This window comes from Anomalospiza imberbis, chromosome 3, assembly GCF_031753505.1.
Source record: "Anomalospiza imberbis isolate Cuckoo-Finch-1a 21T00152 chromosome 3, ASM3175350v1, whole genome shotgun sequence".
Lineage (NCBI taxonomy): Eukaryota > Metazoa > Chordata > Aves > Passeriformes > Viduidae > Anomalospiza > Anomalospiza imberbis.
In genome coordinates this window covers 102,687,853-102,710,276 of record NC_089683.1, presented here as the reverse complement: position 1 = coordinate 102,710,276, position 22,424 = coordinate 102,687,853, and the positions used below count along the sequence as shown (strand labels likewise).

General features: G+C 38.0%; 1 protein-coding gene across 4 annotated transcripts; it reads left to right on the top strand.

The window, feature by feature from the left end:
- SANBR (SANT and BTB domain regulator of CSR) lies at positions 1-22,220 on the top strand. 4 transcript variants are annotated; one of them, XM_068186117.1, is made up of 21 exons: positions 2-109; positions 3,035-3,200; positions 5,029-5,215; positions 8,360-8,453; positions 9,416-9,654; positions 10,979-11,037; positions 11,652-11,812; positions 12,628-12,714; positions 12,826-12,936; positions 14,715-14,838; positions 15,011-15,163; positions 15,348-15,493; positions 15,866-15,965; positions 16,442-16,474; positions 17,079-17,178; positions 18,146-18,240; positions 18,360-18,388; positions 18,483-18,556; positions 19,209-19,297; positions 19,700-19,791; positions 20,217-22,220. In XM_068186117.1, the coding sequence occupies exons 2-21, from the start codon at positions 3,051-3,053 to the stop codon at positions 20,251-20,253; spliced, it is 2,160 nt and encodes a 719-aa protein (XP_068042218.1). In that variant the 5' UTR covers positions 2-109; positions 3,035-3,050; the 3' UTR covers positions 20,254-22,220. The 4 variants fall into 4 exon arrangements, with proteins under 4 accessions (XP_068042219.1, XP_068042218.1, XP_068042221.1 ...); XM_068186118.1 differs by lacking the exon at positions 15,011-15,163 and having other exon boundaries at positions 1-109; XM_068186120.1 differs by lacking the exons at positions 2-109; positions 5,029-5,215 and adding an exon at positions 1,631-1,751.
- The last annotated feature ends 204 nt before the right edge of the window (positions 22,221-22,424 follow it).

The window sequence follows — 22,424 nt, the reverse complement described above, 5'->3', positions numbered from 1 at the left end:
TCGGTGGAGCCGAGTCCCTGTCCCGCCGCTGCCCCCCGGATCGTCCCAAGGAGGAGCCCCCCTGCACGTCCCATCCACTCCCGCTGGCCCCGCGCCTGCGATCCGCCAGGTAAACCCGGGAGGGATCCCGGTGGAGAGCGCACGGGGAGCGTCGGGGTCCCCGCTCTGAGGTTGCTGCATTTGTAGATTATCTGAGAGAGGTTTTTATTTTTTTAATTGAAACGCTTTGTTATTTTTAACGTTGGCTGGTACGCGGGCAAGCAGCAAAGTTGCTGTTGTTCCTCTCCGCCGCCTCATTCTGCACCATCACTCCTTGCGTGTCAGGGCTGTGGATGAAAGCCTCGTGCCCATCCCACCATCTTCACCTTCCCTCGGGCTGTGTGCCTGCGAGGGGCAGTAATTATTCCTTTCTACGTTAATGATTCGCTTTAAATCACAAAAAAGTCGAATCAGATTGTGGGTTTCCATAATGAATTAACTCTTAGGAATCCTTTGCACCATTTGATTTGGAATTCTGAGTATTAATAGGAATTCCTTTTCTCACGTCTTTCTGTGTTTTGCATCTCAAATGACTTGGTTGGAGTTAAATAATGTGAAAACTATCTTTTTCTCCTTTTTTCATAGTTGAGGAGGTGGTTAACCTGAGCCTTCTTTGCAGTAACAGAGAGAATCTGTAGAAGTTGCTTTTTCTCTTAAGAATATGATTTTTTACAGGCTTTATGTTGCTGCTTTTAGAGCGTTCTTGCATGAGACAGAATATTGCATGTGTCTTTTATATTTCCAACAGGGTTTCCTAAAGGACGAAAAGGCAAATTCTGAATGTCATGTGTAAAGCTGCAAAGAGGAGTCCTATGCTCTTTCCAGAATATAAATAAAAATACTTCTGTGTGCTTGTAATTAAGTCTCTTCCTTCATTTGTCTTTGCAGTAATAAGCATTTACAGAACCGTATTTTAATGTGCAGAGTAAGCAAATAAAGAAACCTGTATGAGAGACAAAGACTTGATTCACTCTGAACGTGTCATCACATTTTAGAGCACCTGTCATCCCTTCATGCTCTGCCTGCTTCATGGTCCACAGGGTTGATGTGTAGTAAACTTGTTACCACTGAAGCACTCAGAATTTTTCTCTGTAAATTACAGGTTCTTTTTTTTTTCCTTTTTTTTTTCCTTCTCTCTTCCCTTCTTTCTTTGCCCAGTGTAATCATCCCATAGCACTTGCACTTACCCTTAGAATGGTGATTTATAGACTATTGACATTGCTGGTAATTCTACTCTCATTAAGCCTATTTAATGGTGGGAAACCAAGGGATTATAATACTCCATCATTTACTTATCTCATCCAAACATATTTTTAAACCATCTGCTCCATGTTTGAGAGCTAGCACAAGAAGTCAGCTCTGTGTTTCATAACCCCTGGGCATTGCCACCGGTGCTGACCTGCTCTGGCCTGGTTATTTCTCCTCCTGACAGCAGAAACAGGAGATGTTCTGGGGCTGGAATGTGATTGCTACCGACATCTGTCTGCACACTGGCAGAGAGAAGTCTCCACAGAATCACCACAGTGACACTGCCTCAAAGTGCTCTCAGGGTGAGGGATGAAGACACAGGGACTGATCCACTTTTACCTGACAGTGGCATCTATTTTCCACAGAATTCTGGGCTTGTGTAACCTGTGAGGACCTTTCTCTTTTAAAACTGGCTATTTGGTGTATTTTACAGCAGATTTAATTTAGATAGAATTGCTGAAATTGTATGAAATTTTCTATAGAACCTGTCCCCTGTTTTGTGGCTTTTTTTGCCTTCTTTTTAAATCTCATGACTGTGGGAAACCAAAGCATTCTTACGGTGGGTTCTGGGTTTTTTTCCTTCTGATTTAATTCAGCTGCTCTTTTGATAGGATGAAAGCTTATTTGCTGCTGTGATTTCTGTTTCTACCAACAAAACAAGCAGAAAAAAAGAGCTGAAACAGCTTCTAGAGGGAGAAAAAGCCAGGGCTATTTTGTGTATTTTAAGCATCTTTTTTTTTTAGAAAGAGGGTGGTGCAAAAGAAACATCTATATATAGTATGCTTCTAGTAACAAGTTGTCAGGTGTTATCTAGGTGTATTTTCTCTCAAATTCTCTATAATTCTTGCTTTGTAAGTCAAAAAGTTGTGTGTGGCTTTTAAGTTGTGTTATTAAGTATTGCTATTCTAAGTCCCTCCTGAGCTCTTTGACTGTGTTTTACTTGAACATGAAACTCTTAATTAATGCCAACAATTCTTTCCCAGCATAAACGAAATCAGTACATTGAACTTTTACTCTGTTCCCTGGTGCTATACATAAAATCCATTTAGAAAAAGCAAAAAACCAAACTAAATGTAGTCCTGTTTTATAAAGTGTTTTCTGCTGGTCTTATAGGCTTTTGTTCTGGTGTTCAGCTTAAAGCTGAGGAATTAGAGGTTTTTGGAGCTGCTCATCCTGGCTAATAAGGAAGTGGGAATGTCAGGTGTTGGGGGATGAGAGTTGAATGAGATTCAGGTGTTGTTTCCTGGCTCTGAAGTGTTGATGGCCCTTAAATTGGTATCCTGGCTGGGCTTCTAAATAATGGTAGTCAGGTGTGCTGAGCTGATGGGCAGAGCAAGAGAGAGCAAAGCCTAGAGTAGAAGGTTTGTGGGGATAGACAAATGTATTTGAATGTGAGTAAATTTACATTAAAATGCCTCTCTGTAACTCAGGCTGTTTATTCTGAAATTTTTGGAAGCCTTTCTCTTGTGTTAGAGCCCTCAGGGGTGTAATTTCCCCTCTGGAAAGAGGCAGCTCAGAGGAAAGGTGGATAATACCTGCTGCTCTTGGGTTGGGTTTGGTGTGCTTTGCACATCTTCTTCTCCCTCAGGGTTTTGAGAGTATGTAAATTATGTCAAAAAGCCTCAGTACTTGACTTTAATGCTGTGGTAAACACTTCCCCCGGTAATTTATGGAGTGCTGCAGGTAAAGCAGATCAAGCTTTAGCAAATCATGCAGTGGAACTTGCTAAAAACTCTTTCTCTTCTAGGCTTAAGTAGCCAAAGATGAGTCGTGGATTCTCTGAAAACAATAACTTCCCCTATGACAACAACCAAATGGTTTTGGATATGATCCTGTGTTCCCTAATTGGTGTTCCTCAGCCTATCAATTGGGACAGTGTGGCAAGGCTGGTTCCAGGATATACATCCAAAGAAGTGAGTTCACTAATCAAAGAATTTGTGTGCTTTAAGCAATGCTTTATGGAGAAGAAAACATTTCTTAGTGGGAGGGAGGGAAATTGAAGTTAAGAGGTTTTTTTTTCTAAAGTGAATTGCAACTAATTGAAAATGTTAAATGAGCAGTAGATTGAAAGGAGTTGGGGGGTTTTGTTTTGTTTCTACAGAACCTGAGCGTTGAAATTGAGAAATGCGTTCTGCATTGTATTTCATAAGAACTTATACAGAATAAGAGTGAAAGTTACTGGAAAGGAAAAATTAAAAAGTGGTATTAAAAAAAGGTAGCTGTGCTACTGCATTCCAAAGACTTGGATGGAAAGAATGCCAGTACCCACTAACCCTGTGCTGGTTGTAGTATCCTTACTAGGAAACCTAATAACTCTCTATGCCTGTTGTTAAAACTCTAAACAAGGGGGGGGTTACAGATCTCTATTAGATAAGGAGTGCAGTTGCTTCTTTTTTGATCCTACAAGGTGTGGATTTTTCTTTCTTTGGTTGGAGTAGAGTTGGAAGAACCTCTGTATACTCACTTCTCTTTCTGGATTGCTGAATTTCCTGGTAAAATGTGCTTTTCTTTTAATAATAATTTTGACTTTTTCATTTCTGAAAGGGTGTAAGCTAAGAAAAAAATGTCTTTTGCCCTTGTGATTCAGCAAAGCTGAAAGAAAACAAGACAGTGGTCTTGACTTTCTTGCAAACCTAATCAAGTATGTCAGCTCTCATTTATAGCAGTGCTATTGGGCGTTGCTGTAAGCTTGTATTTCAAACATAAAAATGAAGGATTGGGTGTAGAAGCTTCTGTGGAATGTTACTTGCCTTTCGAGTGCTTGGGCACATCTCTACTGTTCATCTTGCACTGTGCATGTTAAGCAAATAAAATAACAATATCAGTGAGCCCTCTCCTCACATTAATTCATATGTTTGATAGTACATTTCTGATTACTCTGTTTTTACAGGAATGAATGTCTCAAGTATGTGGAGTCCCTGTTTAAGGCAGTTAGATAAAAGCACAGATATCCCTTTATTTATCTCTTGTACGTATGTGACTGACATCACAAATTTGAGACACTGTGAATATCAGAAGGATGTCCCTGAGTGCCCCTGGCCCAAAGGGGCACTGGCATGACGTGTCTGTTAACCCTAAATAAATAAATACAACCAGCTGCTAATGGAGCCCCACACCTGTGTCACAGGAGGAGCACCTGTAGAATTAAGTAGATTTATTTGTATGTGCAAGTTATCTCTGTGTAGGACTTTGCTGGACCACACCTATAGTTATGATTGTGTTGGTACAAATTTACAGAACAGAAAGACTTTCTAGTTCATCAAAAACAGGGGATGGAAAGTTTATAGAATTGCAGTGGAAGGCAGCAGTCCCTTTTGTCCAAATTGGAATGGAAGTTGTAATGTAAAAGAATAATTGTGCATCCATTTCTATAGCCACTCTTAATAACATTTGACCATGTTTATGGTAAAAGAACTAGTTACAAAATGAGAATTCAAACTCTCCCCATAACTTTCTCTTTGAAAATTGGGCTTAAAATCTCACTGGGTTTAAGGAAATGAAAGTTTAAACAAGTTCTATCTATTTTTTCTCTTTCTGTTAGAGTATTTAATTATGGTAGCTATTATTTTACTGTGTTTATATATAGTGATACCACTAACAACATAGGAAGCATTTATGAGTTTGATATCAGTAACTGTTCACATGCAAAAATGTGCAATACAGTATCCATCTCAAATCATAGTTATTAAAAATGTGCTGAAAGCTACTGCTTCATTGTCCTATCATTTAATCTTGTGACAGTGTGCAAAAAGGTTTGATGAGCTAAAAAGCAGTGGAAGTTCACCTGTTGACAACCAGTATAATCCCCTGATGGCTGCTGGTGGGAGTCCTGTGGAAACTTTAGCTACGTACATCAAATCCTCCTTGCTCGATTCACAGACAGAGTTTCAGGAGCCTGCTATTGGGCAGGATTCCATTACTATAACTGGTATGTTTTTAGTCATTCTGAACTATATTGGCTTTGATAATCAGTGTGTGCATGCTTCTGTCCTGAGTGGTTAAGTCCACCCAGGTGATAGTCATTCATTTTTGGAGGGTTAAGTATGAGTATAATCTATACAACAAGGCACTTGCCATTAGTTTGGTTTAAGAATCAATGTTTGCTTGGGTATTTTTGGGAACTTGTCCTTCCAAGAGGCATAAATCTTTCTGCTGAATTCTGTTTAGGATTTTTGGAGGTGTGCTGTTAACCCTACAACCATTTCAAGTCCTGTTAAGCAGCATTATTAAAATAACTGTGAGAGTATTGTGAAGAAAAGCTGTAGGAAGCTGAGGAGGTGATCCCTTGGGGGCAAACCTTACTCTTCTAACTACAAGCCCTGTGTTTGCCATGGAAGGGTACAGAGGAGTTGGAGCAAACTGTAGCTAATTTTTCCTTCAAGACAATCTTGAGGTGGCAAAAAATGTCTTAGTCAATTATGTGTCCCAGTAATTATTGGGCAGAAGAGGACCAAACCCAATAGTTGTAAATTCAATCATAGCACAATTAAATATTGTTAACAATTCCTTTTGTACTACTTCTGTCAGAAGTTGTAATTAAATGTGTGTGTGTTATTCTCTGATTTTCAGTACAGAGATGTTCCAGTGACTTTAGAACTTGGTAAATGTATTTGCATGAGAAATTTGCTTCAGTGATGAATAAATAAATTCTGTGTTAAAAAGAAAGATGACAGTGAAGTGTTTAAACAACATATCCTCTGTTAAAATGTCCTTCACTGCAGCTTTAACAGCTGTCTGTTAAAATGACCTTCACTGATTTTCTTTGCAGCAGAAAAACACTTGTTTGACCTTTGTTCAAAGTGTTTTTAATAACGCTAATGAAGGGATGATACTGGAAAACTGTATGTGGTGTGTCAAGAATGGAAGTGCTTCCCATCAGCTTTCAATTAGGTGGTTCCGTGCCTGATGTGGGATGAATGCTGCTGGCACCCACAGGTCCCTGTTTACAGGATTAGCAGCTTCCCAGGAGGCAGTTAACGAGCTGACTCTGCTTCTAGAACTCCTGAGACAATTAGTGTGTGTTTTCTTTCTAACAGTGTAATACACGTAATGAGTGTTAATGCAGTCAAGTCCACTAATGTAATGTCTCCTTTGACAAAATCCTAGCCTGAGATTATTCTGTTTTCTTTGTGACTTTGGATAAATCATTGGAGTGTAATTTGTTGATATGAAATTCGGGTAATTAATCTCTTTTTCTCACAGGCTTGGGTGAACTCACCTTCTTAGTATTTTTGAGGCACTTCTACATTTCAGAATTGGGGATTTGAGACAATCCTTTTTTGTTTAATTAATTGCTTCCTAGTGGATTTATTCACGTTTGCTTATTGTTAGGATCAAGAATTTTGGGCCTGTTTGCATTTGTTTGTAGTCATGAATACCAGCAAGAAAAAGTAAATCAGACCATATTCATTCTGAGGTGGATTCTGGTTTTGGCCGAGTTATAAAAGCTCATTTAATACTTGCTAATTATAAGGCAAACTGCTAGTAAATCCCTCTGATTACATCTCATGACAGTAAACAAGCATGGAGGACAGCCTTTTACCTAAAGGATTTGTTACAAGGTTAATCACTCTGTAAGCTTTGGAGAGGAGGAAAAAAAAGATATGAAGCAATGTATGGTGAGGTTCAGATGTCCCCATTAATTTGGCTGTGTTGCATATTCTTGTCACCATTATTGCCTTCAATAAATCACTTCACTGTGATCACAATGGACTTGCTAATGTATTTGGAGGCAGAACTCTTTCATACCATGTCTTTCCACAGTCCCTTCTTGTAAAAGTCACACCTTTGATTCCAACTCAGGGCTCCCACTTCACCTGCAGTGAGGATGGCTGCCCAGAAAGCCGTGGCTGGAGCAGCCCTTTCCTGGGTTTTATTGGGAGTGAATCTTCCCCTTCTGCTAACTGTGATCCCTCTATTAAGGCCTTACTAAGACTTAACTGTGCAAGGCCTTTGGCTACACCTTGGAAAAAGTTTAGTTTCTTCTGCCTCTGGTGCAGTAATTTTGCTTTCCTGAAGGGCAAAACTGCTGTCTTCTGAACCTTATCATTCTCGCTGTCAATCTGCTGCAGTTGTTCAGCCATTAGATGAAGAGGTCTGTCTTAATTTTCTTCAGCCTCTTACATTACTCAAGAGGGAGATGATGCTTTTGGAACTCCCAGAAATCTGAGAGAATGGCATAATCATGGAAAATCACCACCTTAGGGTTTTCAGTGGAAGACAGATATAGTGCCCTGCTATTATTGTTTAAAAAAAAATAATGATCTTTCTGACTTCTAAGCAACATTATTGAAGTTTCACATCGCAGTAATCCATTCACAGCTGGAAAAGACAGTCATTGCTTTAACCCTTGATCCAGAACTCTGTGGATTTGGTGGCTGAACCCCTGAACCTCACTAGGTTGTTGTGTGCACTTTCCACTGCTTGTAGTACCTTTGTGAAGATGAACTATTTGAAGTGTATCTGTCCTTTATTCCTGGAACAACCTCAGTGATGTAGCTCTAGGACCAGCAAAATTTCCTGGTCTGCTCTCTTTGAACATTGTTTGAGATGATCAGCTGGTTTAAGCCACATGCGTGAGAAATTTGGCAAAAACAAACACATCCTAAGAGTCTTCTGTTCTTCTCTTTAGAAGCTGCTTCTTTCCAAAGCTGGCACATGATGGGTAAGGAGTGGAATTGGTCTCAGCTTATGTCCTGGCAGAAGCTTTGGTGTGGCAGGGTCTTAGGAGCTGTGTCCCACAAAGCAGACCAGGAGAGCTAAAGGAAAGGGTCACATTCCCAGAAGGAAGTGCCCAAGGCTGTGAGTCTCATGCTCAGTGCTAAGCCAGAAATGATCTGGGTTTGTAGCCAAGTGTCTGGGCAACCTAGCAAAGGTGCTGCTGTGAGCTCCCATGGGTGGCACTCAGAGCAGGAATCTGGATTGTTTAGTAGCCCTTATGGAAGCAGATTTGTTGTTAGCTGTACCGTTGCTCCACCATGACAGCCATACTTCAGTTGCATTTCCAAGATGCTGAAGAGCAGAAGATCAGGTGTTTTTGTTCTAATGCAGCCTTTTTTTCCTTGCATTGAAGGAAGGCCCAGTGCAGTCTCCACAAGGAGTTGTTCTTCAGAATCTGAGAAAGATCCTGTATATACCAGTGGAGAAAGCACTGACGAAACCCAGGGGTAAGAAGAGCTTTGTGTGTTTCTTATCTAGGGGATTGTAGAATGGACAGAACGATGTCTAAATTGCTGAGATTTATCTACTACCAGAAAGAAAACAACTGGAAACAGCCTAATAAGTGCTGTAAGAAATTTGGAAACCTTCGATTGCTGCAGACATTCAAGGAGTTGTTTTGAGATTGGGTTGTGTGCAATAAGATATTTATAAATCTATGTTCCTCTGGGTGATTGATCACTGCTGTGGCAGGAATGAGAAACATACCTGGTTTTATAAAGGAATGAAACAAGACTGATGCTCAATTACACTTTTAAAAATACTCTTGAACATAGATTTGTCCTATGTAAAGGCAGGAAAAGAGCTGTAAATGAAAAATTTTTTCATGAATTCCAGTAGCCATCCAGGTCACTTTTATTCCATCACATATCCCTGTTTTCCACACTATATAATTACACATAGAAGAATGTTTGTTTGAAACCTAAGCATCTCTCTGTAGAGACGGCATTTACTGATTCTAGCTTCAAGCATTTCTTAAGAAATAAAAAAAATTAATATACAATAAGCCAAATCTTAATTTCCACTGATGAAAACTGCTGTTACTGTCCTTGGTGCCTCAGTGAAGAAAATTGAGAAGGGAGAAAAAGTAAGTTGTCCATGTAATTCAGGTAGTATGCTATAACAAGCAGGTAACAAAATTGGAGAATGGAGCTACACATTTTCTATTTCTGCTCCCTTAATTAAATCACTCTGATTATCTATAGATGATATGCCTCTGTCTTCTTCACCTGTCCAAGAACAGTTTCTATTAATAGTTAATAACTGCAATTTGTTTTCCCTCTGTTAATAAAACCCTGTTGATGACATGAGTGTTGCAATGCATGACCCTGAGTTGGAGATGAGATCGTTGGGATTTGGTGTCCTAATTAGCTTAGGCTCCTAATTTGCTTTGTGGCTTTTTCCTTTGGAGGCCAAATATGGTGATCCATGTGTGCGATGAAGCCAAAAACCTCAAAGAAGATTTTGTGTGTCCTCGAGACCTTTTGATTTCAGAGATGAAATACTTTGCTGAGTACTTGTCAGTGGATGCCCAGCGCTGGGAGGAGGTGGACATCTCCGTGCACTGTGACGTTCACATCTTTGACTGGCTGATAAGATATGTCAAAAGGAACTCCAAGGAGTCTGAGGCTAATGAAATGCCCACTTTAGGTAAAAGCAGATAATTTCTTTTAGGTTTGTTATTTTGTACTGATTGAAAATGAATGGTTTTGATGCAGTTCAGCCCCAGTCTGTTTCTGACTATTGTCAGTGATGCCTCAGGTTTTAGCTTTTATATTTTTCAGATTCTGTGCTGCTTTAATGTGTGGGTCTGGGCTTGATATTAAGGGATGGAAAGCTCTCTTCACAGAGCAGGGAGACAAAGCAATTCCTTCTCTAGCTGGGGACCAAGGACAAATGATCCAGATCTCAGACCCAAGAGCATAAATAATGTGGAATGAAGAGAGAAAAACAAAAAGGATGGGACTTCATAACCTAAAGCTGTAACTGGACAATTAACTCCAATGTGCAAATGGACCAAAACTTATAAAAGTGTGAGACCCTGTGACTGGTCATCCATTTTGTGACCATTTTGGGTTCACCTGGGGTGCAGCCCTGGCTGGGCTCTTGTGCTGCCCAAGGTGGATCCATGGAAGAGATGCTTTTAATAAATCTTTAATTTATTCTTTAGCTCCATCTAGTCTCTGTTCTAGGTCAGCCTTCACAAGGCATCATCAATTGTTAGAAGAGTGTTGCAACAGAGATCCTCTGGTCATTTCAGCAGATGGCTCTGCTTTGCCAGCACTGACAGCTTTGAGGAAACATGCTGAAAGTTGAAGCAGTAAAAAAGCCCTAATATATTTTGGGATGTGATGTTTTAATTAAGACTCTTCTGACCAAGGACAGAGTGGTAGATTTTAAATGCTGATGTCTGGTTGGTTTGTTTCTCCTCTGCTCCCTGTTGGTACAACTGCAATGTTTTCTACAATTTCAATGCAATCCAATACAATGGTAGAAGAGCCTTTGTGGATTTTGAGGCGAGTTTTTAATTTTTTAATGAGACTTTGCTACCACTTTTTAAAATGTAACTTTCTTCTCCTGGTTTGTTTAAAACTTGTAATGTGGAGGATTTGTTGAAAAAAATCTCAGATTGGTGTGATAGCTACAGATGGAAGTTAATCTTGTGTAATTGTTTAGTTATTGTATCCCTGTGAAGCCTCCTTTTCCAATTTTAATTAAGTTTCCAATTTTAATTAAGTTTCCAATTTTAATAATTTTTCCAGATTATACTTCTACTCTGGCCACTGAAATGGTAAACCAAAAGTTTATTTCTTAAGATGTTTAAAGGTTCTGTATACTTGAAGATGGAATGACAAGTTGATTGCTAAAATAATAGCTAACACAGATGCTAAATATGAAGAGGGAGGGATGTAATATGAAATTGCAAAAAAAAAAAATCCATTTAAAAACACACCTTTGTTCTGTTTCCTTCTAGAACCATCAAATGTGATCTCAATCCTTATTTCTTCTGAGTTTTTGAAGATGGATTCATTAGTAAGTATTAAGAAAGGTTGATTTTCTGGCATGAGTGTACAGTTAATTGCCAGGTGTCTTAACAGCTTGTTTGTTGTGTTTTGGCTGTCACATAAACATGTGCTGCAATGAGAACATTTTGAGACTTTTAATACTACTTCTATTCAGTGCAGTAATCCAATATTTGCAGAATCTCAGTGCAGTAAGGAGTATGCTATTTCTAAATGTGATAGTGTGATCTAGAGTGCTTTTTTTATATCCTTTTTTATGTGAATGATATGTCAGTTTAGGATCTGATTTTCCAGCTCTGTATAAGAAATAGCTGCTAACTTGGTTAAAATGTTTGTCAAAAGTTCTGTCATTGGGGTGACCCACAGTAAAGCACAGCTGTTGAAGTTGAGATCCATGTGTTTTGTGGTTCTATTTTAACAAGCAATTGAAATTTTTGGAGGAGAACATAAACTAAGTCATGTTATTCAGGATGAACTTCAGGCACATCTGAGGCTTGTTTTTTATTTTGAAGTTGAACTGAAATAGTTTCCCAAAACACTCCACTTAACATGAAAGTCTTGAAGCAATTAGTATGGGGGGTTTTGTCCAGAATTCCTTAACATTCATATTTCTATTTTTCCTAGGTAGAGAAATGTATTCATTATTGTCACAAAAATATGAATGCCATTGTAGCCACACCATGTAACATGAACTGTATCAACGCTAATCTTGTTACACACATTGCTGATCTCTTCAGGCACAATGAGGTGGAAGAGCTGAAGGACAAAAGAGACAAATTTAAGAGGTAACTTTTTTGCCCTGTAATACGCTTCTGAAGTGCTGTTGAGCTTTGGGATCATATTTCATAACAGCTAAGACTGCAGTTTGAAATTATATATTATTTCTCATGGAATGTATTTTTAATGCAGAATATAATGGTGTGACTTCAGAAGTTTATATTAAAATTATGAGCAAAAGGAAGGAACTTTTACAGGAAATGAGCAAAAGGAAAGGCCACACTAGGAGCATGGCATAGGCAAATTATTCATGAATTCTCACATGGAGCAAGGATTACAGGGAGAAATCTTTTATGGGATGACATACTCCCAATTGGTAGAGAAAGGTTTGACTTCAGCATCCTGTGAACTCAGATGTTTGGACTTAGAATTCAGGATGGCTGGGAGTCTGAATATTTGTGCTGGAGTGTTCTTTCATACATCAGGATTACAGCATAATATCAAAATAAGGGCCAATTATTGGAGTGCAGACTGACAGACAAGCAAGGTGAAAGTCAGGGAGGATTTTAGTCTGTAGGGATGAAGGCTTAATATTAGAAAGAATGCAGCTTCACAGCAATAGTCACTAATTGAAGGTCTTTTAGTCTAGGTAGAAGCTGACAGTTAATATTAGCAAGCAATTTAATAAAGAAAAAATCAAAATATCACTTTTGTCACACTTGTGTAAACATGAGATTAACAGGATAATTTAAAGGAAAATTATATGAAAATCTAGATTCTGTGAGTGACTTTGCTTGTCAGAATGTGATTGTTAATCTCACTATACATAAAGCAATTTTCAGTTTTTTTTCTAATGGGTGAGCTGTGTTGCTGTCATTAATAGTAAACTTTTCTGCAAGAAGATTGAGAGACTCTTTGATCCGGAGTATGTAAATCCAGACTCTAGAGGAAATGCAGCAACTTTATACAGGTATGGTATTTTTATATGGCTGCTTCAGTAGCAAGGACAGTCCCTGTGTTTAGAAGCCCTGCTCTTACTCTAGTGCTATCTTTCCTTCTTTTTTTTTTTTTCCTAATCTAGGTGTTGTTTATGTAAAAAGTTGCTAACCAAAGAAACTGAAAGGAGAATTCCTTGTGTACCAGGAAAAATCAACATAGACCAACATGGGAATATTGTCTATGTTCATATAAGGTAGTGAATATGTACATATATAAAATGTTTCTTCAACTCTGATTTTGGGTGATTTTCAAAGTATTGCATACTCAGATGCATTACAAAATTAAGTCACAGATATGTGAAGAGTGTATGAAGCATCTCAACATCTTGTATTACCTAGCAAAAAGTAAAATAGGGGGGATGTGATTATGATGATGTGCTACTGAAATTTCACTCAGCAGTGCTGCTGCTGAATGGAAATGGGAAAACTGCAGCCATGATCACTGGGAGGGCTATTTTTGTGTTGCACTGCTTTAAATAGAAAATACTCAGCTAATTCTTTCATCAGATGGTTTTAAGATGTATGCAGTTGATGACAGATTGAATAAAATGCTGCATTTCTGCAAGTTTTTTTAGTGAAAAAACTCTATGCCAGCAAAGTAAATAGTGTTTCCTAATCTGACTTTATACTGTCAAATCAAATGCTCGACCTGCTTAAAGGCTGCTATAAATAAACTTTGCCAGTTGTTTTTCTGATCCTGAAGTATTTGTCAGGGGAACTTGCAGGACCTGTTCTGTATGTAAGCCTGATTAATTTGGCACAAATGTTTAATTGAATTCTGTCTCCATGGCTGTGAACTCTGTGAACAGCTGGATTCTCCTGTTAAGATCAGTCCATGATCAGCTGCAGTTCCCTCCCTCCCCACATGCCCATTTTAAAGAGGATGGTGGGAGATTAATGACAGGAGACGTTTCTCATCAGATCTCTTTTCTTCAGAACAACCAAAACAGTTCCATATCAGCTCCTACCAGTTATTCCAAGGTGTGGAGTTAAGTTCTGCCTAGCATCTGCATAGAACTAAATCTTGTGCCCCTGTCCTGACCTATTTAAGATCATTGGTGATTAGCCACATAAAATTCATTAGTTATATTACTTCACTTAAGCTGAGTGTATGTGGCTGCTCTGCAATTCCCAGCAGATAAATGTACAGGGATTTAAAGTTACTCAGGGGATTATCTAGAATCTAATTATTTGCCTTGTGCTACTTGTGATGCTTTGCTACACAGAATATGTTTACTGAGAAGTGATGCTGGCCACTAATGAATTCAGGCTCATGAGCTAATACAGTTCTATCTTTAATGATTTAAAAATAGGTTTCTATTTATTGGTCTTCTAGTGGTACCTGGAACTGACTTCCAACTGGATGTGCTGCTTGCTTAGTCTAGGATAGGCACACATTTAACAAAAATGGTTCAGGCCAGGGCTTAAAATTGGGAGGAAATTTTATCTGCTCTTTCTGAAGATAACATGCCCCACTGCAAGTTGCACATTCTCTTTTGAATTCTGAAGAGGTGTGTCTCATTTGATCACAAGGAAGGAACAAAGTCCTGTATTTCTAATACTAGAACTGCCAGGTGTGTACCTTCATCAAAAGGGCATGAGCTTGTGTTTTCAAACTGCATTTCTTAGCTAAGTAATTATTGTTGTGTTACAGATAATACAACAATAATTACTTAGCTAAGAAATGCAGTTTGATAGAAGATATTTATCTTAGCTTGTAAATTTGCAGTATATGGATCTTGAGATGAATCGAGCTGTGTAATTCTTTGTTATGAGTAAGTTTAGGATATTCTGAAAGAATAAAGTCTATTCTATCATGCTCTGAATTTAGTAATCATTTTCTGACATTGCATCCCTCCTGTAGTAACTACTGGAGCCTTTTCACCAGTGTGTTTTCTGCTCTTTCTCCACCTTGTGCTCTTGGTGGCACAGATCAAAACAGAGTCAAGACTCTGATATTTTGCTTTTTCAGAGACAAAACCTGGGAAGTTCATGAGTATTTAATTGGCCTTCACGAGGAACTGAAATCCTGGCGGGATGTTTATTGGCGTCTTTGGGGGACTGTCAACTGGTTGACCTGCTCAAGATGTAACCAGGTTAGGTAATTTCACTTTGGCTTGTGGTGGGTGACTTTTAAGGGGTGAACCAGGGATTAAAGCAGTTTGGATAATATTTGGTAATAAAGTTATGTGCACTTTCTTTACAGTGCACAATTTTTACTTCCATAGGTCATCTCACCTCTCGCTCTCTGTCTTTTTGCTGATGTAGTCTTTCCTGTGCACTGAATTCTCCCACTGCCAGTACCATTCGCAGCCAGTTCTTTATCCAGGTGTAGCAAGTGCTCTGGGCTCAACTGGCACAGGAGTGTATCCCTGTTGTAACCAAAAAGTTCTTCGGTTTGACCCTACAACCCTCCCAAAGGTACTTCAGCTCTCCTTTAAAAGAGCAAAGCACATGGTGGGGTGGGCAACAGTATGTTAGGAAAATGTATCTTTTTCCAAAATAAGGATTGTAATTCAGAAGTTGAACTTTTGTTATTCTACTGACTGGAATCAGTTCTTCCCATCAACTCCAATATTTGATCTTCTGCCTCTGTGAATTGCAGGGCTGCAAAGTGAGGGATCATATGGTGGAGTTGCCTCCAGAAGGTGAAGAGGGGGATGCTTTGCCATCTCAAACTGCTCAGATCTTGAATGATCTGCTGCATCATAGAGATGTTATAGTTGTTCCTTTCACTAAGGATGAGAATAGGTAAGAACATTGTATTGTGTTACTGAAATAACTTAGCCCTCAACAGCGAACATGTGTGCTTGTTATTTTGGAGTTCTCTCCCATTTCAAAATGAGTCATAGGACTTTCTAAGGGTAACTTATTTTTGATTGTTTACTTGGAAATTGGAAAGTGAAGAACAAGTACTTTTCCCTTTCACTTTTCAAGCAGGCTTTTAGTCATTCAACCTCCATAAGTGTTCACTGCTATATTTATATTTTAATGTATTGCTGCCAAGGGGTCTGCTGACTCAGAGGTCTGTCTGCTTTCTTGATACATGTTGAGTCAATTGAGACTAAGTCTGAAGCAGTGGAATAGAAATATTTATTTTTGGTTTATGTATTTCTCTCAAAGCGATTCTGGTATTGGGCTCAGTGATGACAAAGGCCTTGAATGTGATGTGCTTGTGGAACCAAATACACCATGGGGCCCCAAAACTGGAGAAATCAATGCTGTGAGTGCTGGTGCTTTTCCTTCTTCTAATAATGAGGATTCTTTGACGTTCTTGAACAACTTTTAATAAAAATAAACCCTGTACATTGTTGGAGTAAGACATAGGTACAAAATACCTGGTTGGTGAAAAGCAAAACTTTTCCCATATCTGCTGGAAATATTTCAGTACATAACTTCCCTCCTGATCCTGGACTGATTTTTTTGATCAGAAAATCAGCTGTAAATATTTTAAATGCTAAGCTTACTTTCACTAAAAGATGAATTGACTGCATTTAATTGGTCAGTGGTTTTCAAACTACTTGAGTTTAATCATTCCAACAAAATTCAGAGTTCAAGATGGGAGGAGGCCTGGAAGTTACCAGTGTAGAGTGCTGTACTGTAACATATCTCTCCTATTTTTAGAATTCCTCTCACTTTTTAATTTGAAATGTTATTAGTTCTTTAACTTATATGCCTTTTTCCTCTTTGTAACTACAGTTTTTGTCTCTGAAGAACTGGACTTTGCAGCTGGTTAGTAAAATATTTTACTAATTTTAAATATTTGGTCTTCTGTACTAGCAAAGAACTAGCTTGGATTTTTGTCTTATTTTCTAATAAATGAGACAAAAGATGTATTTTTTTTGCTTTTAATTTGGAGGTTGCAGTATAGCAACAGTTTTTACAAGAAAGTATGGTAAGTGTGAAGTACTACTTTGTCCTTAACAGAAGTGAGAAATTCCTTTGACTGTTTTTGTAAATGGCAACAAGCCACACTAGCACTGCATGCATCAGTTATTAATAGTTTTTTAGGCTGGCAGAAACATAAATCAAAATCCAAGGTTTTGAGTATCTGTCTCTCTTGGCTGGTCTGAGGTGCTTCACGTCGTCATTGTTAAGCTTCATAATTTCTCATTACTAGGCACTCATTATCACTTATTTAGATAAATGTGTATATTCAAACAGTGTAAACATCACATTACTGAACATTTCCATAATTCTGTGCCTATCTCTTAGGAATTACTCACTCTTTGGTCACTGAGATAGGGAACTATGCTGGATGTCAGCACCTGCAAGACAAATTTAATATATAATTTAATAGAAACCAGGCTCACTTTTAATCTCTGGTGTTGGTTAGAAGCAGCAGTCACTGTTATCTGAAGAGGAGGAGTACACCACAGGCTCAGAGGTCACGGAGGATGAAGTGGGGGATGAAGAAGAAGTGTGCAAGAAACCAGGTACATCAAGTCTTTACAGTCCTCCTCTCTGGAGTTAGCAGATAGGAATTTAAGGCAGCAGAAGTCCTTTGTATGCAGATTTTGAATATTAGGTGTTTCAAAAATAAGACTCAGAGTTACTTGAATTTTATCTCTAGGTTTCCTGTGGTTACATACAAATCACCCCACTGCTCAGTGCCATCAAAAATCACTGGCAAACAAGAAAAGCTACAGCTGTTCATGTCTGAGAACTCCTGGAATTATCAAGCACTTATTTTGCAGGAAACTGTCAAATTAATGAGATTTCATATAATGTTGGAAGGAAAAGCAGCAATTACATGACTGCTTTTACATGAAAAAAAAAATTGCAGATTTGTCTTTTGATTACACAGAGGAATGACTCGTTAATGTAGCAAAAATTGTGTCTGCATTGAAGCTAATCTTTATATGATCTAAAAAGACTCTTACTCATTTTTTAATGTGTTAATGGGTTTAGGAACATGGAAAGCCAAAAAGCAACTTCTCCTTTTCACCCTACTAATGATTCATTGCAAGAGAGGCAGATCTTTGTTCTTTTTGTTGTTACTCAGAGGGCAGTTGGAATTGTACCAGTTGTAAAAAATATATACATTTTGATAGGAAATTTTGTAATTTAAATTTGTTTGATCTGATATGGCTTAGAATTTAGTCATTGAATTAATATGGTCAAAAGTGTAGCTTGAATGTGCATTAATTTTTAATTGTAAAAAATGTACGCTGTTACGTGTAATCACTCTGCATTTTAAATGAATACTTGAGTTTCTCTATACTTTTCATAGAAAAGCATTTGAGTAATGTGTGTTAGTGTGCCTGCAGTGGTAATAAAAGGAAAACAGACTGTTGATTTACACTATTTGAAAAGAAATAGAGGGGGAAAAAATACTTTAGTAGCTCTGTGGTTGAGAAATTCCAAGTATCTGAGGGTATGAATGGACATTTCTTCCATTAGCAGGAAGAAAGGAGAAATTAAAGAAATCCTACAGGCACCCAAAGAAAGCAATTTCTTCACCTAGTGTTCCAAAAAGGGAGAAGCCATCTGATAAGGTAAAATCACAGCTGTGAATCCAGGCTTTCTGGCTGGCTTAAACAATGAGGAATTTTCTCTAAGTTTTCGACTTGACCTTAGAAAACCACATTAAATGTGGGTTTTTTTCCTTCAACAGTCAAGTTCCCGAGATGCTTCTCCATTCATGTAAGTCATTTTCAAAGCCGTTGAGAACACATTTTAGTATCTCCCTCTTTTAAGCTGTTCCTGATAACAGGGTGTGTGCACCTTTCTCTTGCAGTGTGAGCATGCAGCAGAACAAATGGGATGCCTCCAGGTCCCTGAGATACAACCAAGATGCTCAAAGAGAAGATGGTCTGTTCCTGCATGAGTTTAGCTTTCATAAAGTTAACATTATGCCAAAAAAAACAAAAAAAGACCCAGCTAATTTTCGTAAAATTCAGTTAGTTACATCCCTGTAGAGTGAATTTAATCTCGGGTCTCAAGTACAGCAGTGGGATTTGGGGTGTTAGTGTGATTTATGTGCTTTATTTGGAATGTCAGCACAGAACCTACAGAGATTATAGTTGTGTCATCTTAAGATTATGAAAGTATGCAGATATTTTTTCCTGCATCCTTGTGGCATTTGTTGTCTGTGCAGATAAACAGAGAAACATCCACTTCCATATCTTTCTCACTCTCTCTGACTAAAAATATTCAGAATTGGATTAATTTGTTCTGCCTTTTTTATTCTCTCCTGAAACTCTGGTCTGATTTTGCTGCTTTGAAAACTTCCGCCTCAAAACCATTTCCTGAGATTTTTATCTCAGTGTAGTGCCTCGGGCTGATTCTGGTATCTGCCAAGGCTACTGAGGCTGCATCAGGATTTAGGAGCCTTGTTCAAGATTTTTATATGACCTAATAAAAAAATTACAAATTCAGTATCACTAAAGTCTGTGCCTAATCCTTCTTGTGTTCAGTAGCAATGAAAACCTTTGTTCTTAATATCCTTTCTTATTTCTGACAGATCAGAGAAGAATGTCTGAGATCACAGGGCACTTAATAAAAATGAGACTTGGAGACCTTGATCGAGTCAAGTCCAAAGACAGCAAAGAAGTAAGATTTGTCCTGGCAAAATGTAGTGTTTGCAGAGTTGAAGTGAGCCTTGGCTAACAAAAATATTAAACACAAATGAAAATACCATCTATTCAATACTTGAGCTATATAATTTCATTTTGTTCCAACGTTGATTTTTTGAGGATTGGAGTTTAAAATAATATTTAAAGCTTGCTGCTTTTAAAAACTGCTCATGGAAAATAGAATGGGTTTAGTATAGAATAGTACTGGGTTGTGTAATGGACAAAAGTATGCCATAGGTTGTGCTGAATATTAGTGATTTTTATGGAAAATCACTGATTACATTGAAATCATGTCAAAATTTGCTTATTATTTGATTATTAAAATAAATTAATTAAAATTTGATTATTATTAAAATTTGATTTTTTTTCTGGATTCCAGTATGCAGGAGGCATTTATTCTAGACTTGAAGCTCAGATAAAAGCCTCAGCACAGGTCAGTGCACGACAAAGCAATGCTGAGAAGAATCCCAGGTAAGATTTTAAAATAAAAGCAAGAAAAACTCATGGATTTTGGGGAGCGTGGGGTGGTGGGTTTTAAACAAACATTTTAAAGAAAATCATGCTTCATTTCACACACTTCTTATGGATCAGCTTCCAACAGGTTAAGTCATATGAGGTGCAAAAGCTTCCCTTGGTCTCCCAGTAGAGCTGAGAGCTGGGAGAATGAAACTCTTGGAGCCGTGCTGGGGAGAGGTTCACCACAGCTCCAACATCTTTTTCTTTTTGGGAAATTACAGAAATCCGGAAAAGTGTTAGCCAAGGTTTTTAGCCTGTTCTTTGTCCACCTTGTAGAACAAAACAAAAAAAAAAAACCCACACATCAAAAACCTGCATTAATAATGTAAAAAACCCTACATTAATACTGTAAATATGTTTCTCATGTGTTTTTAACTCAGGTCAAAAACCCGTTTTGGTCAAGGCCGTCCAACATAAGGAGTCATGGACACGCTTTAGCCAGAACTCATTACTGCTTTGTGAAACTCCACTGCACTCTGACATATGGAGAATGCACATCTCTGAAAGCTTTCCAGGGACTTATTTATTACTTTAAGCCTTGTAAATTATTTTGTGCTATCTATCAATGCAAACCCAATAAGGTCTGTACTTATTTGAATTGTAAATATACTATTTGTTAAAGTTAAATTTAATTGCTTTTTTCAGGCTATTGCATTAAGTTGCATAGAAAATATTTTATAAATCTACAAAATTAAATTATCAGACTAACTTTATTTATGGGGGAAGATACAAATATGCCTTTTGGTATGCCAGAAATACTGAAAAGGATAAAGCAAGACTACTGAATTCTGAATGCAGTCAGCAGCATTAACCCAAGTCTCCTTGTGTATTTATACTGTCTTGTATTTGATGGTACATTTTAGGTCAGTCTTCTGGGGATTTGCATTTAAAGTCCATGACAATACCTGTGACTTAGACTAGTTTAAGCAAAATTTTCATGCAGTTCTGAGGCTTCCTTGTGTACATCACACAATTCCCACTCCTCTGAAGGTGGGTAGCAGGTAGGGACTAGACCTCCAAAGATGCTCTCAGTGCCATGATGGTGCAGCATTGCATCTTACATGTGAACCACTTGCTTTTCATGTATATGAAATATGTACCCATCCCCATTCCTGACCCCTCTGCACAGGACAGTGCTTTGTTCCCTTCTAAAACCCAAACCTTGTGATGCAAAGCAGTTCTCTCTCTAACTGATGCTATGCCACTAAATTTCTGAGCAGATCTGTTAGTAATTCTGCATCTTTCAACACAGCTGTATCAATACAAAGGCTTTATGTTGATCTTTTGGGTCTAGTTACTCCCTGAAACCTGCCTGATTAACACTGTTTAGAAGTCAGATGCACTTTCAAGTTCTGTATTTGGAGCAATAGAACACAAATCCAGGGCTACCAAAATGAAATAACTTGCCTAGAAAATATGTTGCATATTAGCAGAGAAAATGGCAATAATAATAATAATGGCTGAATTCAAGGAAACACGTTCTGACTTTTTGAAACAGGTAGAAAGAGAGCTCAGGGAAAGCTTATTCCAACTCCTGGCTGTACAATAAATTGTGAGTTTGGAATTAAGTCAGCAAGTTCCTGGGTGGGAGGGTGGGCTGGGGTAAGGAGAGGGAGATTTGTTTAAATGCTCTTCTCTCCATTTGGGCTTTTTTTGTTTATCTTGTTTCTTGATGATTTTTGGTAGGGTTAGAAGACTAGGATAGCAATACTTGAAAATACTGCTGTCAAGGTGGAAGATTTTTATTGAAACAATTAAAGATCAGCATTACTTGTGTGTTTTGTCCAGTGCTGTAGCAAATTTGGAGCCCAGTGAAACCAACAAGCAAAACTGGTTTTCAATGGTTTTGATATCAGGTGGGAGCTGCAACTTTGCAGGAGTGCTTTAATCTGTTATCAAATAAATAAGGTTTTGTGAATCCCTCAGGCCTGTTTGCAAGTACTAATGCAGTTTGAAGCACTTGTAGTCAATGTTGGCAAACTGCTTGTTGTTTGTTGAAAGTGTTATCAAACCCATCAGGTATGAAAAATGCAGTAGAAAAAGTGTTTTGCTACAATTTTGTGACTTCTGATATAGAGGGTTGTTCCAAATTCCCATGGTAAACCTGGGGTGAAAGTTGCAGGCTGCATGTATGTGTGTTTAGTTTTCATAGAACTACTGACTAGAAGAAAAAGGAAAATTCTGCTGGTTTTGTTCTGTGGGGAAGTGCCAGTTGTACATGCCAGTATTGTTTTACTCAAAAATATTTTTGAGCATATACAAATAACATACATGATGTGCAGTCTTATCTTTTTTCCCCATGCCAACCACCTTGAATTTTTATCTTGTATTAATTTTGAAAATTTGTCTTGGTTTAATGGAAATAAACATTATTAATTTAAGAAGTGTGTGAGTTTTTTATAGATGCTTTTAAGAGCTAAGTAAGTGCATAGATATTGTTTGATGGTCTCAATCATGCATGTGTATTTGTGATTAAATTGCAGCATCCTCATACAGGTTTTTTATCTGTCAAGAACAGGGTATCATTAAATGCAGAGCTACTCCAAACTACAAGAACTTAAAAAGAATTTTTATCTGCATCAAGTTCT